This window comes from Acipenser ruthenus, chromosome 13, assembly GCF_902713425.1.
Source record: "Acipenser ruthenus chromosome 13, fAciRut3.2 maternal haplotype, whole genome shotgun sequence".
NCBI classification, from domain to species: Eukaryota; Metazoa; Chordata; class Actinopteri; order Acipenseriformes; family Acipenseridae; genus Acipenser; species Acipenser ruthenus.
In genome coordinates, this window is record NC_081201.1 from 32,584,235 (window position 1) to 32,608,087 (window position 23,853).

The 23,853-nt window shown below is 45.0% G+C and overlaps 1 protein-coding gene across 8 annotated transcripts in view; it reads left to right on the top strand.

Annotated features, from left to right (window-relative positions):
- LOC117417705 (nuclear factor NF-kappa-B p100 subunit-like) overlaps positions 1 to 23,853 on the top strand; it is a 34,524-nt gene that overhangs the window by 4,816 nt on the left and 5,855 nt on the right. The window contains exons 2-19 of one of the 8 annotated variants that reach the window (XM_058985157.1): positions 2,488 to 3,129; positions 4,334 to 4,571; positions 7,364 to 7,477; positions 16,381 to 16,408; positions 16,820 to 16,907; positions 17,245 to 17,285; positions 17,399 to 17,497; positions 18,320 to 18,471; positions 18,748 to 18,860; positions 19,132 to 19,290; positions 19,472 to 19,576; positions 19,863 to 19,948; positions 20,453 to 20,591; positions 20,800 to 20,922; positions 21,212 to 21,388; positions 21,908 to 22,049; positions 22,271 to 22,385; positions 23,487 to 23,694. In XM_058985157.1, coding sequence (XP_058841140.1) covers positions 2,946 to 3,129; positions 4,334 to 4,571; positions 7,364 to 7,477; positions 16,381 to 16,408; positions 16,820 to 16,907; positions 17,245 to 17,285; positions 17,399 to 17,497; positions 18,320 to 18,471; positions 18,748 to 18,860; positions 19,132 to 19,290; positions 19,472 to 19,576; positions 19,863 to 19,948; positions 20,453 to 20,591; positions 20,800 to 20,922; positions 21,212 to 21,388; positions 21,908 to 22,049; positions 22,271 to 22,385; positions 23,487 to 23,694 — 2,311 coding nt within the window. In that variant the 5' untranslated portion in view covers positions 2,488 to 2,945. Of the gene's footprint in view, positions 1 to 2,487; positions 3,130 to 4,296; positions 4,572 to 7,363; positions 7,478 to 7,940; positions 8,129 to 10,705; positions 11,025 to 16,378; positions 16,409 to 16,819; positions 16,908 to 17,244; positions 17,286 to 17,398; positions 17,498 to 18,319; positions 18,472 to 18,747; positions 18,861 to 19,131; positions 19,291 to 19,471; positions 19,577 to 19,862; positions 19,949 to 20,452; positions 20,592 to 20,799; positions 20,923 to 21,211; positions 21,389 to 21,907; positions 22,050 to 22,270; positions 22,386 to 23,486; positions 23,695 to 23,853 lie in introns of those variants that run through there. The other 7 variants (XM_034925767.2, XM_058985159.1, XM_058985161.1 and 4 more) reach the window with 7 other exon arrangements.

Sequence of the window (23,853 nt, forward strand, 5' to 3'; positions counted from 1 at the left end):
GCTTTACATTCAGTAGAAACACTTATGTAAATAAAAATGAGTTTGAATGTAATAAGGGGCAGTCTGTTTAACACAATGAAGTGTGGATACAGGGTAACGTCATCAGCTTTACTCCATTTTCAGGTAATATATGCTTATAATCCGAAGATATTACCTCTAATCAAATGTCTGACTGAAAGCCTTTTTTCAGCATCGTTAAAGGTCTTCTTTTTGAAGACATTGGAAAAGACTTCCAGTCAAAATGTTTGTCATTAAAGGTATTCAAGATGCTGTTGGTATTATCTGTTTATTCTGATCATGAGCTTCTACCAGAGACATGCTGCCTAGTGAAGCTCAGTAAATCCAACCACAGTAACACACAGCCGGTAGGCAGGACAGGGAGGTCCCTATAAAACTTTTCTTTGACTTTTGTCATACGGAAAGTGGTCTCTGACTGTGGTGGTGAGAGACAGGCCTTGTGATAGCTACATGGGGTTCCGTCTGTGTGTCTGTCTGTCAAGTCCTGCTGTTGCAACCCCAGTTCCCTTGGTAAAGTGGCCATGCGGTGAGCCATATTCATAAAACAACAGCTTGCCAGTAAATGCATAGAGCTTCAGTGCTTTGACTTGTGACTGCGTCTCTGTGGGATTTTGTGTTCTCTGCAGTAAATGTGCTGATTTCTGTTTAGTTATTGTACCCTAGACCTCAGGACTGGACACTGATCAGTAACACTCATATGATAGCAGGGGCTTTCCACATCTTCCAGTTCAAAAGGTCTCTTCAGCAGTTGAGAAATCACATAATTATTAACAGGACAAGGGGTGTGTGTGTGTGTGTGTGTGTTTGTCAGTGGGCATGTTTTATAGTACTTTCAGGGTCAAAAGATAGGAAAACCTGAAAAAACCTACCTTATGAGGACATAATCCATGTCCCAATAATGAACACAATTGTGTAAAGAACATTTTAGGCACACAACTTGTATTATTGTGTTACAACCTAATAGAATACAACTGTACTCTTATTCAGTATAGCACTCTTCATGCCACTATCACTCAAACTTCTTCACCCTCTCTCCATCCCCCCCCCCCCCCCCTTTCTTTCTCTCTTCCCCTCCTTTCTATCCTCTACACAGCCCTGCTCCTAGCTGCCCCAGGTGTGTGCAGTAATCAATCATGTTAGCATTTCAACACTGCAGCTCCCCTTGTGATTGGTCGAGGGAGGGACAACACCCTCTGATGAGACTGGAGGGAGGGAGGGAGGGAGGGAGGGAGGAGAGCGGGGGTGGTGGTACACACTTACAGCACAGGGAAGGCTCAGCAGATTTACTGGGCAGGTCTACACTGGTGTCGGCTTTCTTTTTACAATTACCTTTATTCTTTAAATTTAACAACAGCAATCACACAGGGTAGCAAGCATTAACAATGTATAAATAAACACATACTTCATAAATGTGATACTATTCTATACATTCTAATGCAGAAATTTGATCCAGCTTGCTGTGAAGCTGCTAAACATTAAGAGATTCCTAGTTAGCTTTTCTGTGTGTTTCTGTGGAAAGGACGGCTTCACTAATCTCATCCAACACCGCTTCACTGATCAAGTTACCCTTCTAAAAGTCTCCCATTGTATAAGCATTGTAAAGCACAGAAGGGTATGGTAAAGTATAAAAAAATAACCATGTTAAAGTAACCGTTATAAAAGTCTCCCATTATAAAAGCATGGCAAAGTGTAATAAAGCATAGTGAAAGCATAGAAGAGCATAGGTAAATGCATAGTGTAACCATGGGAAAACTTAAATTACTGTGAAAATGTACTGTGGTCAACTATTATAGACACAATGCATCAAATTATTATTTTCCAGTTTTCATTATTCATGTCAGCTATGCAATAAAAAAAAAATCTAAATAAATCTAAATGAAATCTTTGGAAACTATGAGGAATTTCAACAGAAATACCAAAAAAGGAATGTAGACCTGTTGTATTTGACCTCCCTGGTCTCCGTTGCAGTACAGTCTGTGTGAGTCATTGCGTTCTCTGACAATCTGGGCCTATGCACCCTCTGCTGGTGGCTGCTTGGTACTGCACTGGGTGTGGGCCCTATCTAAACAGTTTTGAAAAATGTTGTTTGTGTTGGCCTGCCTGCTAATTACCCCAGCAACAGACTCCCAGTCCTGCACAATTAGACTGAGAGCCGAGGCTGTGCTAGCACACACAGGGGTAAGCTGTCTGCGACTGCACTGCTGCTGAGCTGAACTGGTGAAAAAAAAGAAGGTTTATTTAGGTACCAGTGTGAAACCCATTTAAAGTTGCGTAGTTTTGCCTTCAGTGTGCTCTGCTTTCTCAGAAAAGAAAGCAGACCTTGTTAGCAGTCAGAGCATCACACAACATTGCTCATTACATCTTTGATGAGAGAGACTTACAAGCAAAACTTTTGTCTTTGAACGTTACAAATGAGCCTTTCAAAGGCTGCATGTAAATAAAGTGCTTCTTGTGTTTCCATTTTTTCAGATAGAGGAAGCAGGCAGCACTGTGCTACATATCCAGATCAGTCCACAGAGAACTCGGGGGAGGAGGGGAGGGGGGCCTGGAATTGTGTACCCCAAATCCTCTGTCACCCCTGTTCAAAACATGGAGGGAAAACAGAGAATCCACATTTTCCTCGGCCCTCCGATTTTCCCTAAGGAAAAGGGAACACCGGGAAAAGAGAACCGGATTCAGCTTTCCTGCCGCGAAGAGAAACTTCACCCCGCGTCTGAGCTGAGAGGAGCCATTGCGGGGATGCAGGGATCTGCTGGAACAAAAGAGCCGCTGGCTATAGCATCTGAAATCATTCAGACAGGCTGAGTGTTAACCAAACAAGACCATCCAGCGAGCCGTCCCGTCAAAATGAGTCCTGCTCCCCTTCGGAAACGGGGAAGGAAGCAGCATGGCCTTGTCTTGTTTTGCCCTGTGCAGTTCCAGGATATATGGACAGGGTCGCCCTGGTGGAGCTGCAGGGGTATTTGAGGGAGAAGCACCCCCACCTCCTCTCTCTTCCCCCCAGAGCCCCCCAGAGTCCCCACAGCATCCAGCACGTCCGTCTGGGGGTCCTGAGAGCCGACACGCTGGTCCATGCGCTGCTGCGGGTCACACGCATCTCCACACTCACCGGTACAGCCCAGCACACACAGAACAGCACAGTGCAGTACAGAACAGCACAGTATAGAACAGCACAGCACAGCTCAGTACAGAACAGCACAGCACACACACAGAACAGCACAGTGCAGCACAATATAGAACAGCACAGCACACACGGAACAGCACAGTGCAGTACAGAACAGCACAGTGCAGCACAGTATAGAACAGCACAGCACACACACAGCACAGCACAGAACAGCACAGTGCAGCACAATATAGAACAGCACAGCACACACGGAACAGCACAGTGCAGTACAGAACAGCACAGTGCAGCACAGTATAGAACAGCACAGCGCAGTACAGAACAGCACAGTGCAGCACAATATAGAACAGCACAGTACAGAACAGCACAGTGCAGCACAGTATAGAACAGAACAGCACAGCGCAGTACAGAACAGCACAGCACAGCACACACAGAACAGCACAGCTCAGTACAGAACAACACAGCACAGCACAGTACAGAACAGAACAGCACAGTGCAGTACAGTATAGATCAGCACAGCGCAGCTCAGTACAGCCACGGCTATCTGACTGCCTGTCTGTGTTTGTATCTGACTATCTGTGTTTGTGTCTGTGTGACTATCTGACTGCCTGCCTGTTTGTCTCTCTGTCTGTCTATGACTGCTTGACCGTTTTTCTTTATTTTTTCCTTTCTTTCCTTCTCATCCTTTGTCTTCTTTCTTTCTTCTTGCATTATAGCGGCAGACACAGTATTGGTTGTAGATGCCTAAAGAAAATGTTTAAAATTGAGCAAAGCAAAGATTTCTTTCTTTCTTACTTGAAAGTCTGGTGAAAGTGTGGTTAGTCATGGGTGAGCATTGTAAAGCACAATGAGGTATAGTACAGCATGTTAAAGAAGCATGGCAAACCAGGGTGAATTACCATAAATGCGTTGTATACCCCATAGGAAAAGCATGGGTATACAATTTTTAAGTGCAAATTTAGGTGGGTAAATTTAAACTTTAAGGGTCAGTACATTACAAAACTATTTAACTTTCTTGAGCAGAGAAAAAGGAATAATCGCTCTGTGAGCCTGCCTCTCTCTCGGTCTGCCTGTGTGTTTGTACCTCTCTGCCTCTTTCTCACTGTCTCCCTGTCTCTCTTACGCTTCTCACTGCCTCTTTCTTTGTCTGTCTGTAGTGTCTCTTGCTGCCTCTGTCTCTGCTTGTCTGTCCAGGGGAGTCAGTAGTGAAGGCTCACATCACTGCTCTGCAGTTCAGGGGCGGAACCTCCCACAATGCCCAGCTGCTGATGGATGGAGACACGCCACTGCAGAGGATTGTGGGACTGGTGGCTGATGACATCACCCTTGTAGGGTGCGGGAGGTGTGACTCTGAGCTGGGAGTCGACGGCAACAGAATCTACTGGCTCTGCTACCCCTGCCTGACACACACTGGAGTGAAGCGGTACTACAGGTTAGCAGCACAGCCTCACCCTTACAGGGATCATTCAAACCAATCCACATTATTGAAATAGTTCATGTCTTACCTGTTTAATTACAGAGCCACACTAGTGTGGAACTTTTTCTGTTAAAGGTTGTAAAATGAATTCTTAGCTCTGCCATTTTCACTGCACCCTTATCCATCTACCCATCACATCTCGGTATCAATGCTACAAGCCTAGCCTGGATGAAGCTGGGTTAGGGGTGGTATGGCATTTCCTGACTTGTGGCATCAAGCTGCACCATTTGAAGTTGATTTAATTGTAATTTTTTTGTAGAGAATATCCTGACTTTTTTGGCTTTTTGTAATTAACCAAGGAATATTAACTAATGTGTGGGGGCTGCTTCTGACAATACTTTGATCTTTATTTACCAGGCTTACTAAATAATCCACCATTTTTTTTATATACCTTAAGAACCACTTTTTCAATTGTGATGAAACTTGGTTAGGACATTATTATTATTATTTATTATTATTTATTTCTTAGCAGACGCCCTTATCCAGGGCGACTTACAATCGCAAGCAAATACAAATACATTCAAGTGTTACAATATAAGTCATACAATAAGAACAAGAAATACAATAATTCTCAAGTGTGACAAACCACAATTCAATAATACAGCAGATAATAGTGAAAGTTACATCAGGATATGATTAAGTAGTGATAGTTACATCAGGATATGATTAAGTACAAAATACTACAGATTAAACACTTGGGAGATTACAATATTCTGAGGTACAGGATTAAATGCAGTAAAATAGGGGGCAGATAAGAGCAAAATAAAGCATATTTAAATGAAGGGTGATAGTGTCCCAGGATACAACAGAGGAGTTCTACAGGTGCTGTTTGAAGAGGTGAGTCTTAAGGAGGCGCCGGAATGTGGTCAGGGACTGGGCAGTCCTGACATCTGTAGGAAGGTCGTTCCACCACTGCGGAGCAAGGGTGGAGAAGGAGCGGGCTCGGGAGGCAGGGGAGCGTAGCGGAGGTAGAGCCAGTCTTCTAGTGCAGGCGGAGCGGAGAGGTCGAGTGGGGGTGTAGGGAGAGATGAGGGTCTGGAGGTAGCTGGGTGCAGTCTGATCAAGGCATCTGTAGGCTAGTACAAGAGTCTTGAACTGGATGCGAGCGGTGATCGGGAGCCAGTGGAGCGAGCGGAGTAGTGGAGTAGCGTGGGCGAAGCGAGGTAGAGAGAACACCAGGCGAGCAGCAGAGTTCTGGATGAGCTGGAGCGGACGGGTGGCGGACGCAGGGAGGCCAGCCAGGAGGGAGTTGCAGTAGTCTAGGCGGGAGAGTACCAGGGCCTGGACCAGGAGCTGGGTAGCATAGTTGGTGAGGAAGGGTCGGATTCTTCGGATGTTGCTCAGGAAGAATCTGCAAGTGCGTGCCAGAGTGGAGATGTGCTGGGAATAAGAGAGGCAGGGGTCCAGGGTGACTCCAAGGTTTTTAGCTGAGGAAGAGGGAGAGAGTGTGGTAGATTCCAGAGGAACAGAGATAGAGAGATCAGAGGAGGGGGAGGAGGAGGGAAAGAAAAGGAGGTCAGATTTAGAGAGGTTGAGTTTGAGGTGATGCGAGTGCATCCAGGAGGAAATAGCAGACAGACAGGTAGAGATACGGGAGGAGATGGTGGAGTCAGAGGTGGGGAAGGAGAGGAAAATCTGAGCATCATCAGCATAGAAATGGTATGAGAAACCATAGGATGCGATGAGGGGGCCCAGGGAGCGGGTGTAGAGAGAGAACAGGAGAGGACCCAAGACTGACCCTTGGGGGACTCCAGTCAAGAGAGGGTGAGGTGTGGAGGTTGCTCCACGCCAGGTTACCTGGTAAGTGCGGTTGGAGAGGTAGGAGGAGAACCAGGCCAGAGCAGTGCCAGAGATCCCCAGGTCAGCAAGAGATGATAGTAGAATAGAGTGATCAACAGTGTCAAAGGCAGCAGAGAGGTCGAGGAGAATTAGGACAGAGGAGAGAGAGGCAGCTCGGGCACACTTAAGTGAGTTGGTGACAGAGAGAAGGGCGGTTTCAGTGGAGTGAGCAGAGCGGAAGCCAGATTGGAGAGGGTCAAGCAGAGAGTGGTTGGACAGGAAAGCAGAGAGCTGGCGGTGTACAGTCCGCTCGAGGGTTTTGGAGAGGAAGGGTAGGAGGGAGACAGGACGGTAGCTCTGGAGGGAGGTGGGGTCGAGGGTAGGTTTTTTGAGGAGGGGAGTGATAGAGGCTTTTTTGAAGGCAGAGGGGAAGATGCCAGAAAGTAGAGAGGTGTTGAGGAGGGAGGAGATGAAGGGGAGTAGAGCAGGAGCAGCAGCTTGAAAGAGGTGAGTGGGGAGGGGGTCCAAGGCACACGTGGTGGGTTTGTGACCCTGGAGCAGGGAGGAGAGGTCAGAGTCTGAGAGGGGCAAGAAGGTGGAGAGGGAGGGCGAGTTAGTAGGGGATGTAGTGGGTGTAGGGGTTGGAGCAGGAGGGGGTGCGGGGGAGGGAGAGGTGTTAAAGAGTTTGCGGATATCTGAGATTTTAGAAGAGAAGAAGGAGGCAAAGTCGTCAGGGGAGATAGAGGAGGGAGGAGGAGGGGGGGGAGGGTTTAGGAGGGAGGAGAAGGTAGAGAATAGTTTACGTGGGTTGTTAGTGGAGGCTTGGATTACAGATTGGAAATAAGCACATTTAGCATGTGGCACATGCTATTGAGGGCGCCATATTTAGTTTCATAGTGAGATCTCTGTGTTCCTCTGTGTGTGTGTGTCTCTCTGTCTCTCTGTGTCCCTCTGTGTGTGTGTGGCAGGCCAGCAGTGATGACGGTGACAGACGAGGACAGTGTAATCTCAGTGGAGGATCCCCCCGTGCTTGTGGAGCAGATCTTCCTGTATTCCAGCAGAACAGCTCAACAAGCCAGCAGGTAAAACCCTGCCTCAGTGTGAGCACAGCAGCCCACAGTCCCTGACTCAATACTGCCTCAGTGTGAGCACAGCAGCCCACAGTCCCTGACTCAATACTGCCTCAGTGTGAGCACAGCAGCCCACAGTCCTTGACTCAATAATGCCTCAGTGTGAGCACAGCAGCCCACGGTCCCTGGCTCAGTACTGCCTCAGTGTGAGCACAACAGCCCACGGTCCCTGACTCTCTGTACTGCCTCATCTGCATTTGTGTTGCTGAAAAGTCTGTAACAGTGCAGCACACAACACTGACCGTTACATCTAGTAGAGATGCCTTTAGGAATACACCTGAATTCAGGGGTAGCAGTGTTAAAACTGACTCTGTCCATCTCTCTCTTCGTTCGACTCTCTCAGTCCCCTCCTCTCAGCTCTCCTTCTCTCAGGTGGTGTCGGAGATGTGCCTCTCCCTCCTCTTTCACCCAGCTGACACCTTCTTCCTGACCCTGAGGAGCAGCTTCCTATTGGACGAGAACAACATCCCCCTCCGTCAGCACTTCCTGCTGCTGGACTTCCTCCCGGAACTCTGAGCAGAACACCAGGACATGAGGACAGGCTGTTATTAATCTGATAAGCCACTGCTGGAGTGAATGGAGGCACTGCAGTACCACAGACAGGTGTTTGATGCAATGCGGTTTATCCTGGGGTGTCATACATATATATATAATAATTCTGCAGAGCATAAAAACAATATGCATGGAAACATACAGCTAAAATGAATAACATGGAACTCACTGTTGAAGAAGTGGTTGATCTGGAACTGTTTTTGTCCACTAGATGGGGATGTAGCTTCAGCAGGACTGTACTGTCATTAACTTCGGCTCACGACAACAACAGAAAAAAAGAAAGAAAGACATAACTACTGTATAAGGGCTCTCTCAGCAAATGTGCTTTTGCCCTTTCTTCAAAATAGCCTTGTATACAATAATCAAGGTGCAAAATCTGACCCATTCAGGCAGTGAAAATACTGCCTTACACCAAGAAAAATCTAAATGTATGTAAAGAAAAATATACTTTTAGAGTTATATGGGGCTGTCCGTTTAACACACGAAACTGAAGTCCTGATACAGGGTAGCTTCACCAGCTTTACATTCACAAAGCATAGACTCTTACCTGGGGGTTTACCTGGCAAAATGAATTCTTTTAATTGATTTTTTAATAAACACTGAAAATGAAATGGCCTTGAGTATAATGGATTCTATTACTGTCTTTAGTGCAGTGATAATCTGAACCTGTCCCATGAGATCTCACAGCAGCGATCCTTTCAGCCACATATTTCAAAAAAACGTTTTAAAAGGAGAACAAACGCCTTTTCATTTTACAAAACTAGCATTTAGCTTATGGCTCACAATTCCAACAATGTCAGCTGAGTCTTTTGCTAAATGTATCTGGAATTTTGCATGTATTTGTCCAGTTCGGACTTAATTCTTCCGGTGTGGAGTTGTGAATAAGCAATTTCCCCTTTCCGTACAAACTACTCCCCCAGAACGGAGCCTTCATTCCCGAGAGAGAGGCTTGGGACGTGCGTCGGGTACATGTTTTGCTCATGATGAAAACCTCTCATTACAGTCTTGATGTGCCATTGCAGAATTTCACAGCGCACAGTCACAAATTTGGAAATAACCTGAGTCCAAATTCTGGGAAGGAATGCAGCTCTTTGTATGAATCGTGAATTGTTTGAAGCCAAAATAATCATCTGGGCCTATCACTATTAATACTTGTCACTTTCAAGTTATGCTTTCCATTAGAAGCCAGGTCCCCCATTGGAACTATCAGCAGCAGCTACACTTGGGATTTCACCAGCAGTGTCACTCTCGCTCTCTGAATGTCTGACAAAGCATTTGAAATGTTTAAACCATGACAGGTTCTATATCAACACAATAAGTATCAGCTTTTTGTCTTGTTTTTTTTTTTTTTTTTTAATTATTTTTTATTTTATTTAGATTTAGAGACATATAATATGTTTCTAAGTGTTTGGTGGCTGCCTCTAATCATGTTGAGAGCGTACTTTCGCTCGCACTCTGCCCTGAGCGAAGTAAGAAACACACGGTGAACTTGATTAGTTCACCGAACACTTGCAAATGTGTGAAATCTACACAGAACGTGTGTGACCAAAGAACAATAAGGAGAGTCTCTTCTGTTACCCCACAGTCCTGCTCTGAGAGTGATGGGGGTGGGGAGTACACCAGCACTGATCTCTAAAGCTGTACTTCTCAGACGGGGTTCTACAGTGGGTCCCCGGGGAATTCTAGAAACTTTTCTTGTAAAACAGGACACACCCATGTTTTAAATCAGTAAAAGCACGAAAAGTCAATGCCAGTAAACTTGATTCATGGTAAAAACATGCATGCTGTTTTATATTATAGTGACACATCCAAACAGAAACTACAGTGTTTTTAAAATGCATCCCTAAGGCTGTGACTGGTATGGCTGCATATTCACCCCACCTTCTCTCTCTGTGAGTGTGTGTGGCAGATGTGTGTTCATCAGTGTGTTACTGGGCATGTGTGTTTGCTTGTATGGACTTTTTTTTAGATCATGAGGCATATCCATGCTTGGTGGGGTATGTCCTATTAAAATACAGTATTATTATTATTATTTTGTTCATTTAGCAGACGCCTTTATTCAAGGCGACTTACAGAGACTAGGGTGTGTGAACTATGCATCAGCTGCAGAGTCACTTACAACTACGTCTCACCCGAAAGACGGAGCACAAGGAGGTTAAGTGACTTGCTCAAGGTCACACAATGAGTCAGTTGCTGAGGTGGGATTTGAACAGGGGACCTTCTGGTTACAATCCCTTTTCTTTAACCACTGGACCACACAGCCTCCTTGACTACCATTAACCCCACAGGACTGCCAGACTTCCCTCAACTGCATAACATGAGGAATTTGGTGGAATGTCTACACAGCTGAATATAATCCCTTATAGGAAATTGAGCTGTATATTCTAATGGACACTTCCCTGATGGAAATTCCAGCAGTGACCAGCGCTGGAAGATACTGGTCAGAACCACAACTACCAGCTAGCTATCCTCTAATTTCCATCAGCGTTTTCACCGTGTTGACTCGCTATCCATTCGGGTCATGTATTCACTATACCGGTGTTCATTGACAGTTCAGTCAGTGGTTTAGTGGGCGGGGTACCAGTTCGTATGCGAATAACTGTTCCTGGGCAACCAATGAGATGCCGTAAATTTGACAAGCAGCGTTCTGTGGAATTCCCCTACAGTCGGGACTTTCCGCCTGAAGGAAAGCAGGTTGAAGTGCAGGAAGTATAGATTCAGAAATACTCAGCGACGTTACACGCTTTAACACACAAATAAGCAAAAATCAAGTTCCGATGTTCTGAAGCCAAGTGAGGATCTAGATTTTCTACCTTTTTTTTTTTTTTTTTTTTTTTTTTGTGGGGACAGATATTAAAAATTGCGTCGGAAATTGCTTGGAAATAAAATAAAAAAAACGATTCAAAGTTAAGAAATCACTGTTGTGATACGGATTGACTGTAATAAGGTGAGTTTCGCAAAGATCCGATACTGTCGGTAGCGAGTCTGTTACTCCTTTTTGTGGTAATGAGACCGATACGGGCTTTGATGTTTGGCCCAGTTTAGCAACTTGTTATTAGTTACACAGCTGTATTCATATACTGTGCTGAATTGCGCTTGACTCATTTTAATTAGTGGTACTTACTGTATTTAATTACACTCTGTAGCGTGAACCGTGGTGTGAAATTAAAGTTCACCATTCTCTTCCTGTATTGAAAAGAGACGGGAAGTCTAATAATAATAATAATAATAATAATAATAATAATAATAATAATAATAATAATAATAATAATAATTGTAAAAGTTGAAGCCTGTTGTGTTTTGTTGCTGCTACAGCGAGTCATATCCCAGTCCAGTGTTCATTATTATTATTATTATTAAGTTTAAGCGACAGTCTGTGTGTTTCAGAAAAAACAAAACAAACCAAACCAATTTGAAACTGGCCAGCAGGGGGAGTTGTCCAGTGTGTGTGTGTTCTGATTGTAGCTGACAATGCAAGCGTAAGCACACCTGACAGAGCAGCAGCCAAACAAAATGAACGCTTTTCAAAAAACAGATCAATCTGTGTCGTCTACTGATGGTCAGGCATACACTGCAGCTGTGCTGGCCATTAACGTGGGGTGGCTTAAGCCCCTGCCTTCCTACCCTTATACCCCAAGACTGCACTTTTTCTCAGTCATAAAAATATTGTCAACAATGCTTTTCATTCAAAGCGGTGCTTGAAAAATGAGCCCCTGCGCTTTTAATGTCCTCTGCACGTTAGTGGTGCTGGTCCTGCCGACACATCGTGGATAAACTAAACTAATCCAAAGTCAACTCAGTTTGTAATTGCACGTTTATTTGATGTGTACTCTTGTAAAACAAGTCCAGGAAATGCGTGTGCTAGGTGGGCAGGAAGCGGTCAGCACAGGCTGGGTTACAAGCGTCCTAATTCCAGCCTCACACCAGCAGACATACAGCACTGGCCCCTGAGCCCAGTTTACAGTGGCCATGGGTGCTTAAGTAAGGGATAAACAACGATAAGTGTGTGCAGTACACAGTGGAGCATTGAAAGCATACTAAAGCACAGGCAAGCATAGCGAATCACTGCAAACTGCAGTATGGTTGACCAATACAATAACAGTGGGTAGTTTCCTTCACAGAAATCATTTGTCACTTGTGTCTACAGCTTATTTCAGTAGCATTGTACTGGGAACTTGGCTTTCAGACAACCTGGTGCTACGACAAGAATAGCCTTTAGCTGAGATTTCGTTTTGTGTAGTTACTGTAAGTGTGTTAGAACAGGACAAGCTGACAACAATGGTCTGTGTTAGCAATAAAGGATGTTTACAAAGCCATTTTTTTATGTTCATTATATAGATAATAAAAAAAAAACGTTACAGGGACATAACCTAGGTCCTTGTTAGGTAGGGTTTGGCCTTGTTAGCATTATTAACATGCCCACACTCATTCTCACATGAGCACCGTCACACGCACACAAGACACACACAAGCCTACGTTTCTTCAGGGGGAATACTGCAGGAAGTTTGTGGAACTGACAGGGCTGCTCCAGTGTCAATAAACAAGCATCATACTGCAGATGACTTTTACAGGTCAGCGTGCTCGGTGAGGTCATTGTGATCTTGTTTTTGTTATGTAAGCAGTTCTGAAAAGAACAGGAAAATTGGGGTACGTAGTCTATCTAGACTAATCGTTATTACCTACTGTATTCATGTCTTGTTCTTATTATTAGTATTAGTTTTTTATTATTACTTTGTTGTATTGTGAGAAGAAAAGTAGCCTATTCATTGTTCATTCAAACAGCATATTTGTCAATCCACCACTGTTTCAGCTGCGAACATCTCAAAATGTTTGAGATGCAGACCTCATATTGACAGTATTATCAGAGCGCCTCTAATGCTACCCTTTCACTCTGACCTGTGAGCCTGTCAGAGCAGAGGGACTGGAAAGCAGTGTGGCCTGGTGGTTAGAGCGGAGGGACTGGGAAGCTGTGTGGCCTGGTGGTTAGAGCAGAGGGACTGGGAAGCTGTGTGGCCTGGTGGTTAGAGCAGAGGGACTGGGAAGCAGTGTGGCCTGGTGGTTAGAGCAGAGGGACTGGGAAGCAGTGTGGCCTGGTTGTTAGAGCAGAGGGACTGGGAAGCAGTTTGGCCTGGTGGTTAGAGCAGAGGGACTGGGAAGCAGTGTCGCCTGGTGGTTAGAGCAGAGAGAGACTGGGAAGCAGTGTGGCCTGGTGGTTAGAGCAGAGGGACTGGGAAGCAGTGTGGCCTGGTGGTTAGAGCAGAGAGACTGGGAAGCTGTGTGGCCTGGTGGTTAGAGCAGAGGGACTGGGAAACAGTGTGGCCTGGTGGTTAGAGCAGAGAGAGACTGGGAAGCAGTGTGGCCTGGTGGTTAGAGCAGAGGGACTGGGAAGCAGTGTGGCCTGGTTGTTAGAGCAGAGGGACTGGGAAGCAGTGTGGCCTGGTGGTTAGAGCAGAGGGACTGGGAAGCAGTGTGGCCTGGTTGTTAGAGCAGAGGGACTGGGAAGCAGTGTGGCCTGGTGGTTAGAGCAGAGGGACTGTGAGAAAGGGAGGAGGGTGGGTACAGTGTGGTCTAGTGGTTAGAGCAGAGGGACTGGGAGGGAGGGATGACTAATGCTGAGAGCAGATGAACAAGGACATCCTACAATTTTGCACTTGTGTTTTTTTGCGGGTAAATGAAAATGTTCACCTCTTTGCAAGTTGAGCAAATCAAACACAATCTCAACTCAAGTCATTGAAAGTTTTAGGGGTTGGTATTTATTTTATGAAATTAATTCTGCGTAAAACCAGTCTGCCTGAAAATAAAATTCTCTTTGGGAATTTTATTTTTCCATTTCCCGTGAGAGTTGGTGGCCCCATTTTTATTATCTTTTTTTTATCATTTTTTTTTTTTTGCATCACAAAAATCCTGAAAAAAATCCCTCTGTTTGTGTAATGACTCAGACCTTCGCAGTAAACGCGCACGTCCTTTAACGAGCCTGTGATAAGATCTCCCCAGAGTCGCCTCCGCACTCACCTTTGAAGAGGTCAGCCGTGCTGCAGCACACCTGGCAGAGACCACACAGGCTTGCTGGAGCGCTGTGGTTGCAGTGTGGGATTCAATAAAAACAAAACTCTTAGTATTAAACCCAGGCTTAAACCCCAAATATTTTTCTTGTCATTTACACGCAAGTTTTTTAGTTTTAAGTTGAAATTCCTCATTCCAATAACCGCATACTGCTGCAACCCACTCCTTTTCAACTGTGAAAGCAATCACCAGATCCAAAGTCGAAACGCTTGTGACCAAATTTATTAAGCTAGGGATGATATTTTTGAATTAAAAACAATTGATATATTATTTTTATTTTTACATTAAACTCGTAGCATGAGTTGTACCATAATTAAATATGGGACCTTTGACTTACTGGAAAGCAGGTGAAACAGGATGTGTGTGCGTGTGTGTGTGTGCTGGTTCACGGGACAGAAGAGTCATCTCTGAATTTTAAATTTCTCTGAAGAAAGCCATCAGGTTGTCACTTATCAATCAGGGGAAGAAAAAAATAATTAAAATCAGGAGTTTGATTCATCCGACAAGAACTACAGTAGAGATGAGTAAATTGTCTGGCAGGCTCTTCGGGGAGATTTTCTGTTTCCTATAAATAAAATACAAAGAATTGATGAGTGAGGTATAGGAAGGCTAGAAATAGGTATCAGTCACTCTGTGTGTGTGACTGGGGGCAAAATATACCTGCTCAGACGTCAACAGCAGCAGGGTCAGGCCTGCTCAGGACTTCTTCTTGGCTTGTGATCTGCTCAGGTCTCAGAAAGATAAGCAGCAGCAGGGTCAGGCCTCAGGACTACTTCTTGGTTTGTGATCTGCTCGGGTCTCAGAAAGATAAGCAGCAGCCGGGTCAGGTCTGCTCAGGCCTTCTGGCACAGGGTTTGTGTGTGGCAGGTAAACTAGTAATTCGATGCAGGGAGACTCACTCTTGTTGGGTTTCCCAACATGGGGGAGCTCCTGTAGTTTAGGGAGAAGCTCAGACGCTAGAAGGAACTCTGAGTCACCTGTAGTGAAACTCCTGGCCCTGTTGTCTTAACAAACAGAACTGCTCTTTGGAAATTCCATCAGCCAGTCTGGTGGTGAATGTGCCGCCAACATCATTCCCACTAACCCTTATAAAAGATTCCCAAAGCAAAATCATAGCAAAGTGTAATAAAGCCCAGTGAAAGCACGGTAAAGAATAGGTAAAAGCGGAGAGAATGGTGCTCCAGTGGTCCAGTGTTCTGGGCTCTGACTGTTCCTCATCACAGGTGTGTGAGGAATCGTCTCTATTGTAATTCAAAACCCCAGACTTCAGAAACAGTGCGCTTCAGTCACACTCTGGGGTAGCCAGTGTGCCTGCCAAGTTATCATAACACTGTAGTTAAAGAGAACATTTAAATAACAGGTAGATGAATTAAAAGTGCTCCAAAAAATGTAAGTAGCCTGTCCTGAAATGAGGACAATGGCACTTAATGGGTTAAGGACTGTTTGAAGCGTGTTACAAACATTCATTTAAAACATTCAACTGCTTCTTTTATAACTAACTAAACTTGTATATTTCCCACTAACATTGTTAAATGACACAACCAGGCGACTAGCTGGAAAAGACAACAGGCAAGTTTAGATCTCAGCTTTGAGGTTTTTTTGCAAGGAAGACTGGAACGTGCTCACTGCAATAGACTTGTTAGTAATTTCAAATCTGAAAATGATTTAGAATCGGATAATGCATAACGATCGCTTTCTTGGTCAGTTTTGTCTTTTTTTTTTTTTTTCTTCTAGACTCCAGTCTTTAAACAAACTCAGTGCCTTAGTTTGAGTGACAGCCCCAGTCGCTGCAGTGAGACGGGATGTGTGACATCACAGTGTTCAGACTCGGGATTCTGGGGGCTTTCCTATCTCAATCTGTTTCCTGGCAGAAAAAAACACACTGAGCCACTGAGAGAGAGAGAGAGAGAGATAAAGAGAAATATGAAAGTGAAACTATCAAAAAGACTCAACACAAAAAAGCAAAAAGAAAGATTAGACTGTAATCTCTGTGTGAGGGAGAGAGGGAGTGAGCATGTCAGAAAAGGTCCCAGCAGGTACTGTAGAAGTTCAGGTGTGTTATTATAAACTCCTAGTAAAATCAGGAATGGATCAGACTTATTTCCGTCTCTGTACTGGTGTGCTTGCTTTTACCCCATGAATTCTGCTGGTAGACAAAGTCACGATGCGAGTGTCAGGTCACTATATTGATTTCTATATCACTAATTGGTACTAATTGATTTATTTTTCCCTTTTCACAGAATGGACAATCTAATGATAGAAGGCGATGTAAGTTATTACAAAACTTACTCTTTGTACAAGCTTTGTGAATTGGACCTGAAATGTAATCAAGCATCTGCCAGATACTGATAAGTTAGTGAGGAATAAATGCCATTGATTGATCCACCATACAGAATCTCATTATCTAAAACTAAGACACGAGAAATACATCAATTAGTGCCCCTTTACTGTTGCACGCAATTCAACAGCAACACAAAACATTTAATATTAAAATATTGGCAAACTTCTTAGTCAATGAAACAAGTATAGCCAAAGCAGTGAGATACAACAGAGTACAAACATGAAAATAAAATGCTGCTTGGTAAATACATCTTACAAGCCATGCATGAATGAACTAATAGAAATGTGTTGTGTAGGTGCTGTACTTTGATCAGTTGTTATTCTCCCTCTCTTTCTCAGCAGCTGACTTATGAAGATTTATCCACGTATAATTTTTTACCACCAATCTCAAGCATACACGTTAAAGCAGAGCCGTACCTGGAGACAGGTGAGCGCTGGTATTGAGCAACGAAGAGCTAAGGAAATAAAAAACTGGAACCAAGTCAAGTGATATCATTGCAGGTTAATCATTCTCACTGTGGCTTGAATACTGATTTACTGATTTTGCAGCCTTACTACAGTTTGCTTCTCTATGAATCTATTACCGGATGTGTTTAAAAATGTCATTTTGTGAAGGTGGACATTTTATTAAGAATAATACAATCGTTTTGCAAAGCCAGCATGTGGATTTTATAATTCTGTTTTAAAATCCAGGGTCCATGGGGAGAAAACAGATACATTGAATCTGCTTTGTTTTTTCTTTAAACTTCTTTTTTACCCCACAGCTAATGGTCCCTACCTTGCAATAATCGAAGAGCCAAAACAGGTAAGAAGAGATTTATTTTACTTTATTTAAAAGAGATGGAACTACCTGAAAGCAACAACTTTTTTTCAGATTGGTTTTTCGTCAGTGATTTCAATGTTGTTTTTGTTGTGCAGAGAGGATTTCGTTTTCGGTACGAGTGCGAGGGTCCCTCACACGGAGGGCTGCCCGGGGCGTCCAGTGAAAAGAACAAGAAGACCTACCCCACTGTCAAGGTGAGTGGTGAATCAAAGCTCTCGACTGCTACGCTATACACAACATCTCGGTATTTAAATACATGTTCCTACATGCTGCCTCATGTGGAAACCAGTGTCAAAAATATAACCCATTTCTATAACAGTGATCAACGTTATTGATTTATTTAAAACTGATCAGTGATCCGTAGTTATTGATTACTATAGCAGCCTTGTTCTCTTGTCTGTGATGTTCTCTTGTCTGTGGTGTTCTCTTGTCTGTGGTGTTCTCTTGTTCTTGTATTCTCTTATCCGTGATGTTCTCTTGCTCTTGAGTTCTCACGTCTGTGACGTTCTCACGCTCTTGTGTTCTCTCGTCCGTGATGTTCTCTTGTTCTTGTGTTCTTTTGTTCTTGTGTTCGCTTGTCCGTGACATTCTCTCGTTCTTGTGTTCACTTGTCTGTGACGTCCTCTCGTTCTTGTGTTCTCTCGTCCGTGATGTTCTCTCGTCCGTGATGTTCTCTCGTTCTTGTGTTCTCTCGTCTGTGACGTTCTCTCGCTCTTGTGTTCTCTCGTCCGTGATGTTCTCTCGTCCGTGATGTTCTCTCGTTCTTGTGTTCTCTCGTTCTTGTATTCTCTCGTCTGTGACATCCTCTCATTCTTGAGTTCTGTCTTCCGTGACATTCTCTCGTTCTTGTGTTCACTTGTCCGCGATGTTCTTTTGTTCTTGTGTTCACTTGTCCGTGACGTTCTCTCGTACTTGAGTTCTCTCGTCCGTGATCTTCTTTCATTCTTGTGTTCTTTTGTCCATGATGTTCTCTCATTCCTCATGCTGTTGTGTTGTGCTGTCCTGTGTGTTTGCAGATCTATAACCACGTGGGCTATGCCAGGGTGGAGGTGCAGCTGGTGACGCACTCGGACCCGCCCCGCGTCCACGCGCACAGCCTGGTGGGGAAGCAGTGCAGTGAACACGGGGTGTGCAGCGTCAACGTGGGGCCCAACGACCTCACTGCACAGTGGGTATACCTGATTGTCTCTGTGACTGCGTGACTGTGAGTGTGTGTGTCTATATTAGTCTGTCTGTGCGTCTGTCTGTCAGTATCTGTGAGTCTGTGTTTGTATATGTATATGTGTGTGTGTGAGTGTGTGTGTGTGTGTGTGCACCTGTTTGTGGGGGTCTAATGTACCTACCTGCCTGGCTGTGTGTGTCTGTGTGTCTGCTGGGGCTGTATGTTGTTTAGCATCGTAATGTGAGGATTCTAACCAGTCTGCCCTGTACCTGTCATGTCCAGGTTCAATAACCTGGGTATCCTACACGTCACGAAGAAGGGAGTGAGTGAAGTTCTGACCAAGAGGCTGAAGGCGGAGAGGAGGAGGCAGAGAGGGGAAGACGCGGTCATCACTGGTAAGAGCCTGAAATGAACTCTCCATGCCGCTCCAGTGTGCTGACCATGCCTCACAGTTTTATTAACTCACTGCAGTAACGCATTAACTAAGCAAATGTGTTAAGTTGTCTGTTCCTGGTCATGTAAGGTATTTATAAACTTTTAGAAAGCACTTTAAACTAAGGGTGGTGAGTAAGAGCAGGAGATTGTTGTGTGTTGATTCTCTATTGTGTAGTGTAGTTGTTGCTGTGTTGTGTATTGATCCCGTGCTATTGTGCTGTCGTCTTTCAGCGCAGGAGGAGCAGGAGATAGCGAACGAGGCTCGGGAGCTGGGCAAGGTGACGGACCTGAACGTGGTGAGGTTAAAGTTCATGGCGTACCTGCAGGACAGCAACGGGGGGTTCACCCTCGCCCTGAAACCTGTCATCTCCCAGCCCATCTACGACAGCAGTGAGTACACCCCAATACACAGCTCACAGTGCCCTGTCTGTCTGTCTGTCTGTATCCCAGCCCATCTACGACAGCAGTGAGTACACCCCAATACAAAACTCACAGTTCTCTCTGTCAGTCACTGTGATTCTCCTCTGCCTGTACAGTAATGTGTGTGTGTGTGTGTGTTTTCTCCTCTCAGAGTCTCCCAACGCATCGAACCTGAAGATCTCTCGCATGGACAAGACGTCGGGCTCTGCAACGGGAGGGGACGAGATCTTCCTGCTCTGTGACAAAGTGCAGAAAGGTGAGAGAGAGACTCCCTCCACCCACAGGCTGACAAAACAGCTCCATGAATCCTGCCTGTCCTGCGCTGTGCAGATCTCGCATGCAACGCTTTGAAATAAACAGTTTTAAAAGGGCTAGATTCACAAAGCTATTTAATCCGAATCGTCATTGCAAGTTTTTTTTCTTTCAGGTAGTAAACAAAAAAAAAAAAAAATGTGCCTGATAAAGTAACCAAATCAGAAGTAAACGTCTAATTAAGAACTAATTGAGATGTTTGATTTAACGCTCCCCCTGTCTGTCTGCAGATGACATTGAGGTGCGCTTCTATGAGGATGATGACAATGGCTGGGAGGCGTACGGAGACTTCGCACCCACAGACGTGCACAAGCAGGTGAGCGAGATACTGATACAAGCCATCTGATGCAAAGGAAGTTCCACTGGCTGTACCTTAGAAAACTTTCCAATAGTAAAAGCATAGCGAAGTGTAATAAAGCATAGTGAAAGCATGGTAAAGCATAGGTAAGTAAACAAAGGTACATGCATAGTATAACCATGGGAAAAGCAATGGGGGAAAAACTGCAAAATGACCTTGCCAACCAAAATCACAACATACAGTAGCTCGTTGTAGTTCACCAAAATGGTTCATGAATGAAGAATGAGTGTGTTTTATAGTTGGTATGGATACATACTCTCCCTGTCTCATTTCATTTTGTTGTCTTTTAACAAAATGGTCCACCATTTGATCTTACTATGCATCATACAAGCTGGCCATCAGGACAGTCACATGTATCGTGATGCCTATCGTATCGGGACCTGCATATTGTCATATGAGTGTCTGGTTGCACCCCTGTCCCTTGCTGACTCTGCACCCCTGTGCCTGTCTCCCTTGCTGCAGTACGCCATCGTGTTCAAAACCCCCCCCTACAGGAGGAATCAGATCGATCGCCCCATCACCGTGTTTCTGCAGCTGAAACGCAAGAAGGGGGGTGATGCTAGCGAGCCCAAGCAGTTCACATACCACCCCCAGATACAAGGTGAGAGGAGGGGGGAAGTGGAAAGGGTTAGAGAGGGAGGGGAGGAGTATAGAGGGTTAGAGAGGGAGGGAGCGTGAGGGAGGCAGGGTTCAGTTCTATTCAATGTCTGCGTTGATTGGATGTGTTGTTTGGTTAATCTGCAGGTATCTGAGTTTCAACATATTGACTGCTCTCTCTCTCTCTCTCTCTCTCTCTCTCTCTCTCTCAGACAAGGAGGAGGTTCAGAGGAAGAAGCTGAAGCCCCTCCCTCACTATCAGGACCACTACGGGCGAGGGGGGGCTGGGGGTCCGCCAGGGGGCTTCGGAGCAGGGGGGCCAGGAGGAGGAGGAGGTGAGTACCCCTCAAGGAGCAGGTTAGCCCTGGGCTGCTGTCTAGAGATCCAACAATGAATCCATTAGTTGAGTATTGATCAGCATGACTTTTATATTGCCTGCCTCATTATCAGTGCCCTTTTTTGAAGTGTAGCTCCTTAGTAACATATGCTTTCCTTATACGTTTCTAGGCTAAAGTCTTCTTGATTTGTAAGGATTTGAAATAACTCCCTTGAGTTTTAAGTTCTGGCAGTGGGACATTCAGTCAGTATATTGATTTTTATTTTTTATTTCATCCCTGTCTCCAGGCGGTGGTTTTTTCCCCTTTCCCCATTCAGTGAACTCCAGCTTCTCTTACAACCCCATGGGGGGAGGCTACCAGGGGGGCACCCAGATGCCTGGAGCAGTGCAGCGACAGGACTCCCCTGCTAGCAGTGGGGCCCCTCAAGGGGGGCTGACCCCACAGCAGCAGCTCATACAGATCGGTAAGGCCAGGGGGTTCACAGGGTAACAAAGAGGATCAGTTGTAGTCAAAATCATAGTTGTTGTTGGTTCTGTTTCTGCTAGGGAAAGTCAAGTGAACAACTTTTTTTTCAAAATATTTATCTGCTTGATTTTGTGTTGCAACTTTTGTCTAAGATTTTCCTCTTCCTGTTTAATATCTTTGTATCCCTGTATGTAGTGTGTGTGTCTGTGTGTACTGTGTTTGTTTGTGTGTGTGTGTGTGTGTGTTTGGTGTTTGGTCTATAGTAACCCTGTGACTGTGTTGTGTCTGTCTGTCTGTCCCTGCTGTAACTCTGTGCTTGGTGTGTGTGTGTGTGTGTGTGTGTGTGTGGTGTCTGTCCCTGTTGTAACTCTGTGACTCTGGTTTGTGTGTGTGTGTGTGTGTGTGGTGTCTGTCCCTGCTGTAACCCTGTGACTCTGGTGTGTGTGTGTGTGTGTGTGTGTGTGTGTGTGTGGTGTCTGTCCCTGCTGTAACCCTGTGACTCTGGTGTGTGTTGCAGCATCGCTCCTCCAGTCCAAGGCCACACTGACGGCCAGGCGCACGGCCCGCGCTCTGCTCGATTACGCCAGCACGGGAGACGCGCGCATGCTGCTGGCTGTGCAGAGACAGCTGTGCGGGGTGCAGGACGAGAACGGGGACACGTGAGTGAGGGGAGGGGAGGGAGGAGTGAGAGAGTGAAAGGAGGAATGAAGGAATACATGAAGGAAGTAATGAAAGAGTGTACAAAGGCATGAAATAGTGAAAGGAGGAATGAATAAATGAAAGAAAGAATGTATGAAGAAAGGAATGAATGAGTGAGTGAATGAATGAATGAAGGAATGACCCAATTCACAGAGTGTAATGTGTTCCTGTGTCCCCGCAGTCCTCTGCACCTAGCCATCATTCACCAGCAGGCCAGCGTGGTGGAGAAGCTAGTGCAGGTCATCGTGAGCATCCCAGACCAGAGGATCCTGAACCAGAGCAACCACCTGAGACAGGTAATACACCTGCAACACACCAACAATACACCTGAGACAGGCAATACACCTGAGACAGGTAATACACCTGCAACACACCAACAATACACCTGAGACAGGCAATACACCTGAGACATGTAATACACCTACAATACACCAACAATACACCTGAGACAGGTAATACACCAACAATACACCTGAGACACATAATACACCTACAATACACCAACAATACACCTGAGACAGGTAATACACCTACAATACACCAACAATACACATGAGACACGTAATACACCTACAATACACCAACAATACACCTGAGACAGGTAATACACAGGCAATACACCAACAATACACCTGAGACAGGTAATACACCGGCAATACACCAACAATACACCTGAGACAGGTAATACACCTACAATACACCAACAATACACCTGAGACACGTAATACACCTACAATACACCAACAATACACCTGAGACACGTAATACACCTACAATACACCAACAATACACATGAGACACGTAATACACCTACAATACACCAACAATACACATGAGACACGTAATACACCTACAATACACCAACAATACACATGAGACACGTAATACACCTACAATACACCAACAATACACATGAGACACGTAATACACCTACAATACACCAACAATACACGAGACACGTAATACACCTACAATACACCAACAATACACATGAGACACGTAATACACCTACAATACTCCAACAATACACCTGAGACAAGTAATACACAGGCAATACACCAACAATACACCTGAGACACATAATACACCAACAATACACATGAGACACGTAATACATCTATAATACACCAACAATACACCTGAGACAGGTAATACAGCAGCAATGCACCTGAGAGGTAATACACAGGCAATACACCAGCAATACACCTGAGACAGGTAACACATCTGTAATATAGTTGCTGGTAACAAACCAGCAACGCAGCAGCCTGGCAATGTAGCAATACACAATATAGTGCTCCACAAGGCAGGTGGATCAATACATCCTGCGATACATCAATCAATACACCTGTTGGAGCTGTGCTGCATAACTACTATACGTTTTTTGTTTTTCTCACCAGACTCCTTTGCACCTGGCTGTGATCACAAAGCAGTACAAGATCGTGGACTTCCTTTTGAAGGCAGGCGCTGACCCCACCCCCCTGGATCACTATGGCAACTCAGTGCTGCACCTGGCCACGTCTACTGGCGACGAGCACATGCTGCGGATACTGTTGAGTCACCTGAAACCACATAGCCGCTACCTGCTCGACACACCTGACTACAATGGTGAGCCTACCTGACTAACACACCTGGGAGACTGGGGGTCTGAGAGACAGCTAATTCACTACAGTCTAGAATAGGGAACTCAGTACTGTACTGGGGATCTGAGAGCCAGCTAATTCAATAGTCTAGTATAAAAAGCAGTGCTGTCCTGAGGATCTGAGA